Source organism: Oncorhynchus tshawytscha, linkage group LG17, assembly GCF_018296145.1.
Source record: "Oncorhynchus tshawytscha isolate Ot180627B linkage group LG17, Otsh_v2.0, whole genome shotgun sequence".
Classification (NCBI taxonomy): domain Eukaryota; kingdom Metazoa; phylum Chordata; class Actinopteri; order Salmoniformes; family Salmonidae; genus Oncorhynchus; species Oncorhynchus tshawytscha.
The window spans coordinates 23,351,333-23,364,433 of NC_056445.1; the positions used below are offsets into that span (position 1 = coordinate 23,351,333).

The 13,101-nt window shown below is 51.5% G+C and overlaps 1 protein-coding gene across 1 annotated transcript in view; it reads left to right on the top strand.

Moving 5' to 3' along the window:
• Positions 1 to 13,101, top strand: part of LOC112237188 (ankyrin repeat and sterile alpha motif domain-containing protein 1B) — a 394,948-nt gene that overhangs the window by 325,936 nt on the left and 55,911 nt on the right. Inside the window, 2 exon segments of the mRNA XM_042299987.1 lie at positions 245 to 343; positions 1,677 to 1,829. Of these exon segments, the coding sequence (XP_042155921.1) occupies positions 245 to 343; positions 1,677 to 1,829 (252 nt within the window).

A 13,101-nucleotide genomic window follows, 5' to 3' on the forward strand; every position in this document is an offset into this window, starting at 1 on the left:
TTAAAGTAGCAAAGGGAAAATAAATATAGGTTGCGTGCGGGGTAGGGGTGCCTTACATAAAAAATGACAGTGTAAATACTTATTTGTAAATAACTAAGAAACTAGTTAGATTATTTGTAGCCATTTATGCAAGATACCCCTCACAACAAGGCTTTGGGATGGGTGGAGTAGTGAACAGAGGTCTCTGCATGATGATGTCACTGATCAATGGGCTGATGATGTCATGTGTATGTTCCCCATGCAGGGCAGTAACGTGGTGGAGGACCAGGACCTGCTGGAGATCGGGATCCTCAACTCAGCCCACAGACAGAGGCTGCTACAGGCCATACGCCTTCTGCCCAGGGTCAGTACTGCGTGCGTGCGTTTGCGTGTACTGCAGTAAAAATGAATCTAGCATCATTAGGATTCTGTGGAGGGGATAACATCAGAAGATGAGCTCTTCACCAGTATAAATGAAACATTGTATATTGTATTTGTGCATCTCTGAGCGACGTTCTATCTAATCCTGGGGTCATTTCATGTTTTCATGTGTATCTGAGTTATTCGCCAATAGATCATCGCTCTAAAAACGATATAACATTCAAAATGGTTGATATAGCCAATATAGTCAACTAAGTGAGAGATGTCAATTAAATGAGGGAGGGAGGGAGGAACTCTGGGTAACCAATCTTATTCAATTTCATCTCAGTCAGCACTTTCCTTCTCTCATCCCTGCAAAGTTTTCAAAAGACAGAGAAATCCTCTCTCTTCTCCCTCACCTTGTGGAAAGAAGGATGCACATTTTTGGTAAATGTCACACGATGTGCTCACTCCAAAGTCCCAACTCTTCTTAAAAGTAGGATGGCGAATCCTTATTACTTCAAATATCTCTTCTATGAGAAAATGCAGAATGCTCTTCTCCTCTGAAGTCGTGTTGACTGTATTGCAAAAGAAAGGGCTGAGACGCACTTACTGTGAAATCTATTCTCATGTCACATAGGCCAACACACCATACCAAGTAAATATAGGGAAGAATAAGATGCATTTGCCTAATCCTAAATAAACCTTTAGCCCCTACACCCCTTGTTGATCTGAGGGATTTAGATAGCTATTCTGTAAGCAGTATGGAACTAGCCCTGCCTCTCCCTCTGAATGGATAGGTGGGATTTTCTCTATAATGCTTATCATGTCCTTGGGTGCTAAGGATTGATATGGAATTCAGAATCTTATATTCAATTTCTGTATTTAAGTCTTCATTTTACACACAGCACAGGTTATCCTTGCCCTCCACTCCTCCATCTGTCTTCGTCCAGTTTGAGCCTTTGATGGTGTACTCTATTTATTATGTCATCTATATATCTGTAATTTATTGACGGTATCTCCTTCCCTCTGCTCTCTCCTTCCCTCTGCTCTCTCCTTCCCTCTGCTCTCTCCTTCCCTCTGCTCCCTCCTTTCCCTCTCTGCTCCCTCCTTTCCTCATTCCCTATCTCCCTCTCTGCCCCCTCCCTCTTTTCCTGCCTCCCTTTCCTTCCTTTCCTTCCCTTTCTCCCTCTCTGCCCCCTCCCTCCTTTCCTCCCTCTCTGACCCCCTCCCTCCTTTCCTGCCTTCCTCTCTGCCCCCTCCCTAGTTTTAGTGTCCTGTATCATTGCTCTTCATATCATCTAGTGACAGTCTGTCCCCTCCTCCTTCCCCTCCAGGTGCGTCCTATTGGTTATGACGGTAACAACCCCACGTCAGTGGCTGAGTGGCTGGAGTCTCTGGAGCTGGGAGACTACACTAAGTCCTTCCTCATCAACGGATACACCTCCATGGAACTGGTCAAGAAGATCTGGGAGATAGAACTCATCAATGTGAGTCTATTACTGGTTATTGCTGTTTTTAATGTGCTTGCTGAAAGCACACTGCTGTTATTCCCCATACGCTACTATAGAAATACTGACTGAAGAAGACAGTAGAAGCAAGCACACACATTCCTGTCAGTAAATGTTCATTTTCTAGTTTGTTTTTTAGGATCTGTCTTTAGTCCACAGAACAGATAGATGATGACACGTGGAGCACAGGTGGTGGTCACATGGTCTCCCTGACAGATTTTGTCTTCTTTGGATTGTTGGAACACACCACTTGGTTGTGGGTTGCAGGGTTGTTTACAGGGTTGGTGGGTTGGTTGCAGGGTTGGTTACAGGGTTGGTTACAGGGTTGGTTGCAGGGTTGGTTACAGGGTTGGTGGGTTGATTACAGGTTTGGTGGGTTGATTACAGGGTTGGTTACAGGGTTGGTGGGTTGGTTACAGGGTGGGTTACAGAGTTGGTTGGTTACAGGGTTGGTGGGTTGATTACAGGTTTGGTTACAGGGTTGGTGGGTTGATTACAGGGTTGGTTACAGGGTTGGTGGGTTGAATACAGGTTTGGTTACAGGGTTGGTGGGTTGATTACAGGTTTGGTTACAGGGTTGGTGGGTTGGTTACAGGGTTGGTGGGTTACAGGGTTGGTTGGTTACAGGGTTGGTGGGTTGGTTACAGGGTTGATGGGTTGGTTACAGGGTTGGTGGGTTGGTTGGTGGGTGGGTGGGTTACAGGGTTGGTGGGTGGGTTTGTGGGTTGGTGGGTTTCAGGGTTGGTGGGTGGGTTACAGTGTTGGTGGGTGGGTTGGTGGGTGGGTGGGTTGGTTGGTTACAGGATTGGTGGGTTGGTGGGTGGGTTACAGGGTTGGTGGGTGGGTGGGTGGGTTACAGGGTTGGTAGGTGGGTTACAGGGTTGGTTAAAGGGTTGGTGGGTTGATTACAGGGTTGGTGGGTTGGTTGCATGGTTGGTGGGTTGATTACAGGGTTGATTACAGGGTTGGTTACAGGGTTGATTACAGGGTTGGTGGGTTGGTTACAAGGTTGGGGGGTTGGTTGGGTTGGTTACAGGGTTGGTGGGTTTTACAGGGTGGGTTGATTACAGGGTTGGTGGGTTGGTTACATGGTTGGTGGGTTGGTTACAGGGTTGGTGGGTTGGTTACAGGGTTGGTTACATGGGTTGGTTACAGGGTTGGTGGGTTGGTTACAGGGTTACAGAGTTGGTTGGTTACAGGGTTGGTGGGTTGGTTACAGGGTGTGGGTTACAGGTTGGTTGGTTACAGGGTTGGTGGGTTGATTACAGGGTTGGTTACAGGGTTGGTGTTTTGGTTACATGGGTTGGTTGGTTGGTTACAGGTTGGTGGGTTGGTTACAGGGTTGGTTTGGTTACAGGGTTGGTGGTTGGTTACAGGGTTGGTGGGTTGATTACAGGTTGGGTTACAGGGTTGATTACAGGGTTTGGTTACAGGGTTGGTGGGTTGGTTACAGGGTTGGTTACAGGGTTGGTTGGTTGTTGATGGGTTGATTACATGTTTGGTGGGTTGGTGGGTGGGTTACAGGGTTGGTGGGTGGGTTACAGGGTTGGTGGGTGGGTTACAGTGTTGGTGGGTGGGTGGGTGGGTGCGTTGGTTGGTTGGTTACAGGATTGGTGGGTTGGTGGGTGGGTTACAGGGTTGGTGGGTGGGTGGGTTACAGGGTTGGTAGGTGGGTTACAGGGTTGGTTAAAGGGTTGGTGGGTTGATTACAGGGTTGGTGGGTTGGTTACAGGGTTGGTTACAGGGTTGGTGGGTTGATTACAGGGTTGGTTACAGGGTTGGTTACAGGGTTGGTGGGTTGGTTACAGGGTTGGTGGGTTGGTTACAGGGTTGGTTACAGGGTTGGTTACAGGGTTGGTTACAGGGTTTGGTGGGTTGATTACAGGGTTGGTGGGTTGGTTACATGGTTGGTGGGTTGGTCACAAGGTTGGTGGGTTGGTTACAGGGTTGGTTACAGGGTTGGTTACAGGGTTGGTGGGTTGGTTACAGGGTTGGTTACAGGGTTGGTGGGTTGGTTACAGGGTTGGTGGGTTGGTTACAGGGTTGGTGGGTTGGTTACAGGTTTGATGGGTTGGTTACAGGGTTGGTGGGTTGATTACAGGGTTGGTTACAGGGTTGGTGGGTTGGTTACAGGTTGGTGGGTTGGTTACAGGGGGTGGGTTTACAGGTTGGTTTACAGGTTGGTGGTGGGTTGACAGGGTTGGGGTTGGTGGGTTTACAGGGTTGGTTACATGGTTGGTGGGTTGGTTACAGGGGTGGGTTGGTTACAGGGTTGGTTACAGGGTTGGTGGGTTGGTTACAGGGTTGGTGGGTTATTACATGGTTGGTGGGTTGGTTACAGGGTTGGTGGGTTGGTGGTGGTGGGTGGGTGGGTGGGTTACAGGGTTGGTTTGGTTGGGTTGGTGGGTTGGTTACAGGGTTGGTGGGTTACAGGGTTGGTGGTTGGTTACAGGGTTGATGGGTTGATTACATGTTTGGTGGGTTGGTGGGTGGGTTACAGGGTTGGTGGGTTACAGGGTTGGTGGGTGGGTTACAGTGTTGGTGGGTGGGTGGGTTGGGTGGTTGGTTGGTGGGTTACAGGGTTGGTGGGTTGGTGGGTGGGTTACAGGGTTGGTGGGTTGGATTACAGGGTTGGTTACAGGGTTGGTTACAGGGTTGGTGGGTTGATTACAGGGTTGGTGGGTTGATTACAGGGTTGGTTACAGGGTTGGTGGGTTGATTACAGGTTTGGTTACAGGGTTGGTGGGTTGGTTACAGGGTTGGTGGGTTGGTGGGTTGGTTACAGGGTTGGTGGGTTGGTTACAGGGTTGATGGGTTGGTTACAGGGTTGGTGGGTTGGTTGGGGTTGGTTACAGGGTTGGTGGGTTGGTGGGTTGATTACAGGGTTGGTGGGTTGGTTGGCAGGGTTGGTGGGTTGGTTGGTTGGTTACAGGGTTGGTGGGTTGGTGGGTTGGTTACAGGGTTGGTGGGTGGGTTGGTTGGGTTGGTTGATTACAGGGTTGGTTACAGGGTTGGTGGGTTGGTTACAGGGTTGGTGGGTTGGTTATGGTTGGTGGGTTGGTGGGTTGGTTACAGGGTTGATGGGTTGGTTACAGGTACAGGGTTGATGGGTTGGTTACAGGGTTGATGGGTTGGTTACAGGGTTGGTGGGTTGGTTACAGGTTGGTGGGTTGGTTACAGGGTTTGTGGGTTGGTTGGTGGGTGGGTTACATGGTTGGTAGGTGGGTTACATGGTTGGTGGGTTGGTTACATGGTTGGTGGGTTGGTTACATGGTTGGGGTTGGTTGGTTGGTTACAGGGTTGGTGGGTTGATTACAGGGTTGATTACATGGTTGGTGGGTTGGTTACAGGGTTGGTGGGTTGGTTGGTGGATGGGTGGGTGGGTGGGTTACAGGGTTGGTGGGTGGGTTTGTGGGTGGGTTACAGGGTTGGTGGGTGGTTTACAGTGTTGGTGGGTGGGCGGGTGGGCGGGTGGGTGGGTGGGTTGGTTGGTTGGTTACAGGATTGGTGGGTTGGTGGGTGGGTTACAGGGTTGGTGGGTGGGTGGGTTACAGGGTTGGTAGGTGGGTTACAGGGTTGGTTAAAGGGTTGGTGGGTTGATTACAGGGTTGGTGGGTTGGTTACAGGGTCGGTTACAGGGTTGGTGGGTTGATTACAGGGTTGGTTACAGGGTTGATTACAGGGTTGATTACAGGGTTGGTGGGTTGGTTACAAGGTTGGTGGGTTGGTTACAGGGTTGGTTACAGGGTTGGTGGGTTGGTTACAGGTTTGGTGGGTTGATTACAGGGTTGGTGGGTTGGTTACATGGTTGGTGGGTTGGTCACAAGGTTGGTGGGTTGGTTACAGGGTTGGTTACAGGGTTGGTTACAGGGTTGGTGGGTTGGTTACAGGGTGGGTTACAGAGTTGGTTGGTTACAGGGTTGGTGGGTTGATTACAGGTTTGGTTACAGGGTTGGTGGGTTGATTACAGGGTTGGTTACAGGGTTGGTGGGTTGAATACAGGTTTGGTTACAGGGTTGGTGGGTTGATTACAGGTTTGGTTACAGGGTTGGTGGGTTGGTTACAGGGTTGGTGGGTTACAGGGTTGGTTGGTTACAGGGTTGGTGGGTTGGTTACAGGGTTGATGGGTTGGTTACAGGGTTGGTGGGTTGGTTGGTGGGTGGGTGGGTTACAGGGTTGGTGGGTGGGTTTGTGGGTTGGTGGGTTTCAGGGTTGGTGGGTGGGTTACAGTGTTGGTGGGTGGGTTGGTGGGTGGGTGGGTTGGTTGGTTACAGGATTGGTGGGTTGGTGGGTGGGTTACAGGGTTGGTGGGTGGGTGGGTGGGTTACAGGGTTCGTAGGTGGGTTACAGGGTTGGTTAAAGGGTTGGTGGGTTGATTACAGGGTTGGTGGGTTGGTTGCATGGTTGGTGGGTTGATTACAGGGTTGGTTACAGGTTGGTGGGTTGGTTACAGGGTTGGTGGGTTGGTTACAGGGTTGATGGGTTGGTTACAGGGTTGATGGGTTGGTTACAGGGTTGGCGGGTTGGTTACAGGTTGGTGGGTTGGTTACAGGGTTTGTGGGTTGGTTGGTGGGTGGGTTACATGGTTGGTAGGTGGGTTACATGGTTGGTGGGTTGGTTACATGGTTGGTGGGTTGGTTACAGGGTTGGTTGGTTGGTTACAGGGTTGGTGGGTTGATTACAGGGTTGATTACATGGTTGGTGGGTTGGTTACAGGGTTGGTGGGTTGGTTGGTGGATGGGTGGGTGGGTGGGTTACAGGGTTGGTGGGTTACAGGGTTGGTGGGTGGGTTACAGTGTTGGTGGGTGGGCGGGTGGGCGGGTGGGTGGGTTGGTTGGTTGGTTACAGGATTGGTGGGTTGGTGGGTGGGTTACAGGGTTGGTGGGTGGGTGGGTTACAGGGTTGGTAGGTGGGTTACAGGGTTGGTTAAAGGGTTGGTGGGTTGATTACAGGGTTGGTGGGTTGGTTACAGGGTTGGTTACAGGGTTGGTGGGTTGATTACAGGGTTGGTTACAGGGTTGATTACAGGGTTGGTGGGTTGGTTACAAGGTTGGTGGGTTGGTTACAGGGTTGGTTACAGGGTTGGTGGGTTGGTTACAGGTTTGGTGGGTTGATTACAGGGTTGGTGGATTGGTTACATGGTTGGTGGGTTGGTCACAAGGTTGGTGGGTTGGTTACAGGGTTGGTTACAGGGTTGGTTACAGGGTTGGTGGGTTGGTTACAGGGTTGGTTACAGAGTTGGTTGGTTACAGGGTTGGTGGGTTGGTTACAGGGTGGGTTACAGAGTTGGTTGGTTACAGGGTTGGTGGGTTGATTACAGGGTTGGTTACAGGGTTGGTGTTTTGGTTACAGGGTGGGTTACAGAGTTGGTTGGTTACAGGTTGGTGGGTTGATTGCAGGGTTGGTTACAGGGTTGGTTACAGGGTTGGTGGTTTGGTTACAGGGTAGGTTACAGAGTTGGTTGGTTACAGGGTTGGTGGGTTGATTACAGGTTTGGTTACAGGGTTGGTGGGTTGATTACAGGTTTGGTTACAGGGTTGGTGGGTTGGTTACAGGGTTGGTGGGTTACAGGGTTGGTTGGTTACAGGGTTGATGGGTTGATTACATGGTTGGTGGGTTGGTGGGTGGGTTACAGGGTTGGTGGGTGGGTTACAGGGTTGGTGGGTGGGTTACAGTGTTGGTGGGTGGGCGGGTGGGTGCGTTGGTTGGTTGGTTACAGGATTGGTGGGTTGGTGGGTGGGTTACAGGGTTGGTGGGTGGGTGGGTTACAGGGTTGGTAGGTGGGTTACAGGGTTGGTGGGTTGATTACAGGGTTGGTGGGTTGGCTACAGGGTTGGTTACAGGGTTGGTGGGTTGAGGGTTGGTTACAGGGTTGGTTACAGGGTTGGTGGGTTGGTTACAGGGTTGGTGGGTTGGTTACAAGGTTGGTGGGTTGGTTACAGGGTTGGTTGCATGGTTGGTGGGTTGGTCACAAGGTTGGTGGGTTGGGTACAGGGTTGGTTACAGGGTTGGTGGGTTGATTACAGGGTTGGTTACAGGTTGGTGGGTTGGTTACAGGGTTGGTGGGTTGGTTACAGGGTTGGTGGGTTGGTTACAGGGTTGATGGGTTGGTTACAGGTTTGATGGGTTGGTTACAGGGTTGATGGGTTGGTTACAGGGTTGGTGGGTTGGTTACAGGTTGGTGGGTTGGTTACAGGGTTTGTGGGTTGGTTGGTGGGTGGGTTACATGGTTGGTAGGTGGGTTACATGGTTGGTGGGTTGGTTACATGGTTGGTGGGTTGGTTACAGGGTGGGTTGGTTGGTTGGTTACAGGGTTGGTGGGTTGATTACAGGGTTGATTACATGGTTGGTGGGTTGGTTACAGGGTTGGTGGGTTGGTTGGTGGATGGGTGGGTGGGTGGGTTACAGGGTTGGTGGGTGGGTTTGTGGGTGGGTTACAGGGTTGGTGGGTGGGTTACAGTGTTGGTGGGCGGGTGGGTGGGTGGGTTGGTTGGTTGGTTACAGGATTGGTGGGTTGGTGGGTGGGTTACAGGGTTGGTGGGTGGGTGGGTTACAGGGTTGGTAGGTGGGTTACAGGGTTGGTTAAAGGGTTGGTGGGTTGATTACAGGGTTGGTGGGTTGGTTACAGGGTCGGTTACAGGGTTGGTGGGTTGAGGGTTGGTTGGGTTGATTACAGGGTTGGTGGGTTGGTTACAAGGTTGGTGGGTTGGTTACAGGGTTGGTGGGTTTTGGGTTGATTACAGGGTTGGTGGGTTGGTTACATGGTTGGTGGGTTGGTCACAAGGTTGGTGGGTTGGTTACAGGGTTGGTTACAGGGTTGGTTACAGGGTTGGTGGGTTGGTTACAGGGTGGGTTACAGAGTTGGTTGGTTACAGGGTTGGTGGGTTGATTACAGGTTTGGTTACAGGGTTGGTGGGTTGATTACAGGGTTGGTTACAGGGTTGGTGGGTTGAATACAGGTTTGGTTACAGGGTTGGTGGGTTGATTACAGGTTTGGTTACAGGGTTGGTGGGTTGGTTACAGGGTTGGTGGGTTACAGGGTTGGTTGGTTACAGGGTTGGTGGGTTGGTTACAGGGTTGATGGGTTGGTTACAGGGTTGGTGGGTTGGTTGGTGGGTGGGTGGGTTACAGGGTTGGTGGGTGGGTTTGTGGGTTGGTGGGTTTCAGGGTTGGTGGGTGGGTTACAGTGTTGGTGGGTGGGTTGGTGGGTGGGTGGGTTGGTTGGTTACAGGATTGGTGGGTTGGTGGGTGGGTTACAGGGTTGGTGGGTGGGTGGGTTACAGGGTTCGTAGGTGGGTTACAGGGTTGGTTAAAGGGTTGGTGGGTTGATTACAGGGTTGGTGGGTTGGTTGCATGGTTGGTGGGTTGATTACAGGGTTGGTTACAGGTTGGTGGGTTGGTTACAGGGTTGGTGGGTTGGTTACAGGGTTGATGGGTTGGTTACAGGGTTGATGGGTTGGTTACAGGGTTGGCGGGTTGGTTACAGGTTGGTGGGTTGGTTACAGGGTTTGTGGGTTGGTTGGTGGGTGGGTTACATGGTTGGTAGGTGGGTTACATGGTTGGTGGGTTGGTTACATGGTTGGTGGGTTGGTTACAGGGTTGGTTGGTTGGTTACAGGGTTGGTGGGTTGATTACAGGGTTGATTACATGGTTGGTGGGTTGGTTACAGGGTTGGTGGGTTGGTTGGTGGATGGGTGGGTGGGTTGGTTGGTTGGTTACAGGATTGGTGGGTTGGTGGGTGGGTTACAGGGTTGGTGGGTGGGTGGGTTACAGGGTTGGTAGGTGGGTTACAGGGTTGGTTAAAGGGTTGGTGGGTTGATTACAGGGTTGGTGGGTTGGTTACAGGGTTGGTTACAGGGTTGGTGGGTTGATTACAGGGTTGGTTACAGGGTTGATTACAGGGTTGGTGGGTTGGTTACAAGGTTGGTGGGTTGGTTACAGGGTTGGTTACAGGGTTGGTGGGTTGGTTACAGGTTTGGTGGGTTGATTACAGGGTTGGTGGATTGGTTACATGGTTGGTGGGTTGGTCACAAGGTTGGTGGGTTGGTTACAGGGTTGGTTACAGGGTTGGTTACAGGGTTGGTGGGTTGGTTACAGGGTTGGTTACAGAGTTGGTTGGTTACAGGGTTGGTGGGTTGGTTACAGGGTGGGTTACAGAGTTGGTTGGTTACAGGGTTGGTGGGTTGATTACAGGGTTGGTTACAGGGTTGGTGTTTTGGTTACAGGGTGGGTTACAGAGTTGGTTGGTTACAGGTTGGTGGGTTGATTGCAGGGTTGGTTACAGGGTTGGTTACAGGGTTGGTGGTTTGGTTACAGGGTAGGTTACAGAGTTGGTTGGTTACAGGGTTGGTGGGTTGATTACAGGTTTGGTTACAGGGTTGGTGGGTTGATTACAGGTTTGGTTACAGGGTTGGTGGGTTGGTTACAGGGTTGGTGGGTTACAGGGTTGGTTGGTTACAGGGTTGATGGGTTGATTACATGGTTGGTGGGTGGGTTACAGGGTTGGTGGGTGGGTTTGTGGGTGGGTTACAGGGTTGGTGGGTGGGTTACAGTGTTGGTGGGTGGGCGGGTGGGTGCGTTGGTTGGTTGGTTACAGGATTGGTGGGTTGGTGGGTGGGTTACAGGGTTGGTGGGTGGGTGGGTTACAGGGTTGGTAGGTGGGTTACAGGGTTGGTGGGTTGATTACAGGGTTGGTGGGTTGGTTACAGGGTTGGTGGGTTGGTTACAAGGTTGGTGGGTTGGTTACAGGGTTGGTTACAGGGTTGGTGGGTTGATTACAGGGTTGGTGGGTTGGTTGCATGGTTGGTGGGTTGGTCACAAGGTTGGTGGGTTGGGTACAGGGTTGGTTACAGGTTGGTGGGTTGGTTACAGGGTTGGTGGGTTGGTTACAGGGTTGGTGGGTTGGTTACAGGGTTGATGGGTTGGTTACAGGTTTGATGGGTTGGTTACAGGGTTGATGGGTTGGTTACAGGGTTGGTGGGTTGATTACAGGGTTGGTGGGTTGGTTGCATGGTTGGTGGGTTGGTCACAAGGTTGGTGGGTTGGGTACAGGGTTGGTTACAGGTTGGTGGGTTGGTTACAGGGTTGGTGGGTTGGTTACAGGGTTGGTGGGTTGGTTACAGGGTTGATGGGTTGGTTACAGGTTTGATGGGTTGGTTACAGGGTTGATGGGTTGGTTACAGGGTTGGTGGGTTGGTTACAGGTTGGTGGGTTGGTTACAGGGTTTGTGGGTTGGTTGGTGGGTGGGTTACATGGTTGGTAGGTGGGTTACATGGTTGGTGGGTTGGTTACATGGTTGGTGGGTTGGTTACAGGGTGGGTTGGTTGGTTGGTTACAGGATTGGTGGGTTGATTACAGGGTTGATTACATGGTTGGTGGGTTGGTTACAGGGTTGGTGGGTTGGTTGGTGGATGGGTGGGTGGGTTACAGGGTTGGTGGGTGGGTTTGTGGGTGGGTTACAGGGTTGGTGGGTGGGTTACAGTGTTGGTGGGTGGGCGGGTGGGCGGGTGGGTGGGTGGGTTGGTTGGTTGGTTACAGGATTGGTGGGTTGGTGGGTGGGTTACAGGGTTGGTGGGTGGGTGGGTTACAGGGTTGGTAGGTGGGTTACAGGGTTGGTTAAAGGGTTGGTGGGTTGATTACAGGGTTGGTGGGTTGGTTACAGGGTCGGTTACAGGGTTGGTGGGTTGATTACAGGGTTGGTTACAGGGTTGATTACAGGGTTGATTACAGGGTTGGTGGGTTGGTTACAAGGTTGGTGGGTTGGTTACAGGGTTGGTTACAGGGTTGGTGGGTTGGTTACAGGTTTGGTGGGTTGATTACAGGGTTGGTGGGTTGGTTACATGGTTGGTGGGTTGGTCACAAGGTTGGTGGGTTGGTTACAGGGTTGGTTACAGGGTTGGTTACAGGGTTGGTGGGTTGGTTACAGGGTTGGTGGGTTGGTTACAGGTTGGTGAGTTGGTTACAGGGTTTGTGGGTTCGTTGGTGGGTGGGTTACATGGTTGGTAGGTAGGTTACATGGTTGGTGGGTTGGTTACATGGTTGGTGGGTTGGTTACAGGGTTGGTGGGTTGATTACAGGGTTGGTTACAGGGTTGGTGGGTTGGTTACAGGGTTGATGGGTTGGTTATGGGGTTGGTTAAAGGTTGGTTGGTTGGTTACAGGGTTGATGGGTTGGTTACAGGGTTGGTTACAGGGTTAGTTACAGGGTTGGTCGGTTGGTTACAGGGTTGGTGGGTTGGTTACAGGGTTGGTGGGTTGGTTACAGGGTTGGTGGGTTGATTACAGGTTGGTGAGTTGGTTACAGGGTTTGTGGGTTGGTTGGTAGGTGGGTTACATGGTTGGTGGGTTGGTTACATGGTTGGTGGGTTGGTTACAGGGTTGGTGGGTTGATTACAGGGTTGGTGGGTTGGTTACAGGGTTGATGGGTTGGTTACAGGTTTGGTGGGTTGATTACAGGGTTCGTTACAGGGTTGGTGGGTTGGTTACAGGGTGGGTTACAGAGTTGGTTGGTTACAGGGTTGGTGGTTTGATTACCGGTTTGGTTACAGGGTTGGTGGGTTGATTACAGGTTTGGTTACAGGGTTGGTGGGTTGGTTACAGGGTTGGTGGGTTGGTTACAGGGTTGGTGGGTTGGTTACAGGGTTGATGGTTTGGTTACAGGGTTGATGGGTTGGTTACAGGGTTGGTTACAGGGTTGATGGGTTGGTTACAAGGTTGATGGGTTGGTTACAGGATTGGTGGGTTGGTTACAGGTTGGTGAGTTGGTTACAGGGTTTGTGGGTTTGTTGGTGGGTGGGTTACATGGTTGGTAGGTGGGTTACATGGTTGGTGGGTTGGTTACATGGTTGGTGGGTTGGTTACAGGGTTGGTTGGTTGGTTATAGGGTTGGTGGGTTGATTACAGGGTTGGTTACAGGGTTGGTGGGTTGGTTACAGGGTTGATGGGTTGGTTATGGGGTTGGTTAAAGGTTGGTTGGTTGGTTACAGGGTTGATGGGTTGGTTACAGGGTTGGTTACAGGGTTAGTTACAGGGTTAGTCGGTTGGTTACAGGGTTGGTGGGTTGGTTACAGGGTTGGTGGGTTGGTTACAGGGTTGGTGGGTTGATTACAGGGTTGGTTACAGGTTGGTGGGTTGGTTACAGGGTTGGTGGGTTGGTTACAGGTTGGTGAGTTGGTTACAGGGTTTGTGGGTTGGTTGGTAGGTGGGTTACATGGTTGGTGGGTTGGTTACATGGTTGGTGGTTTGGTTACAGG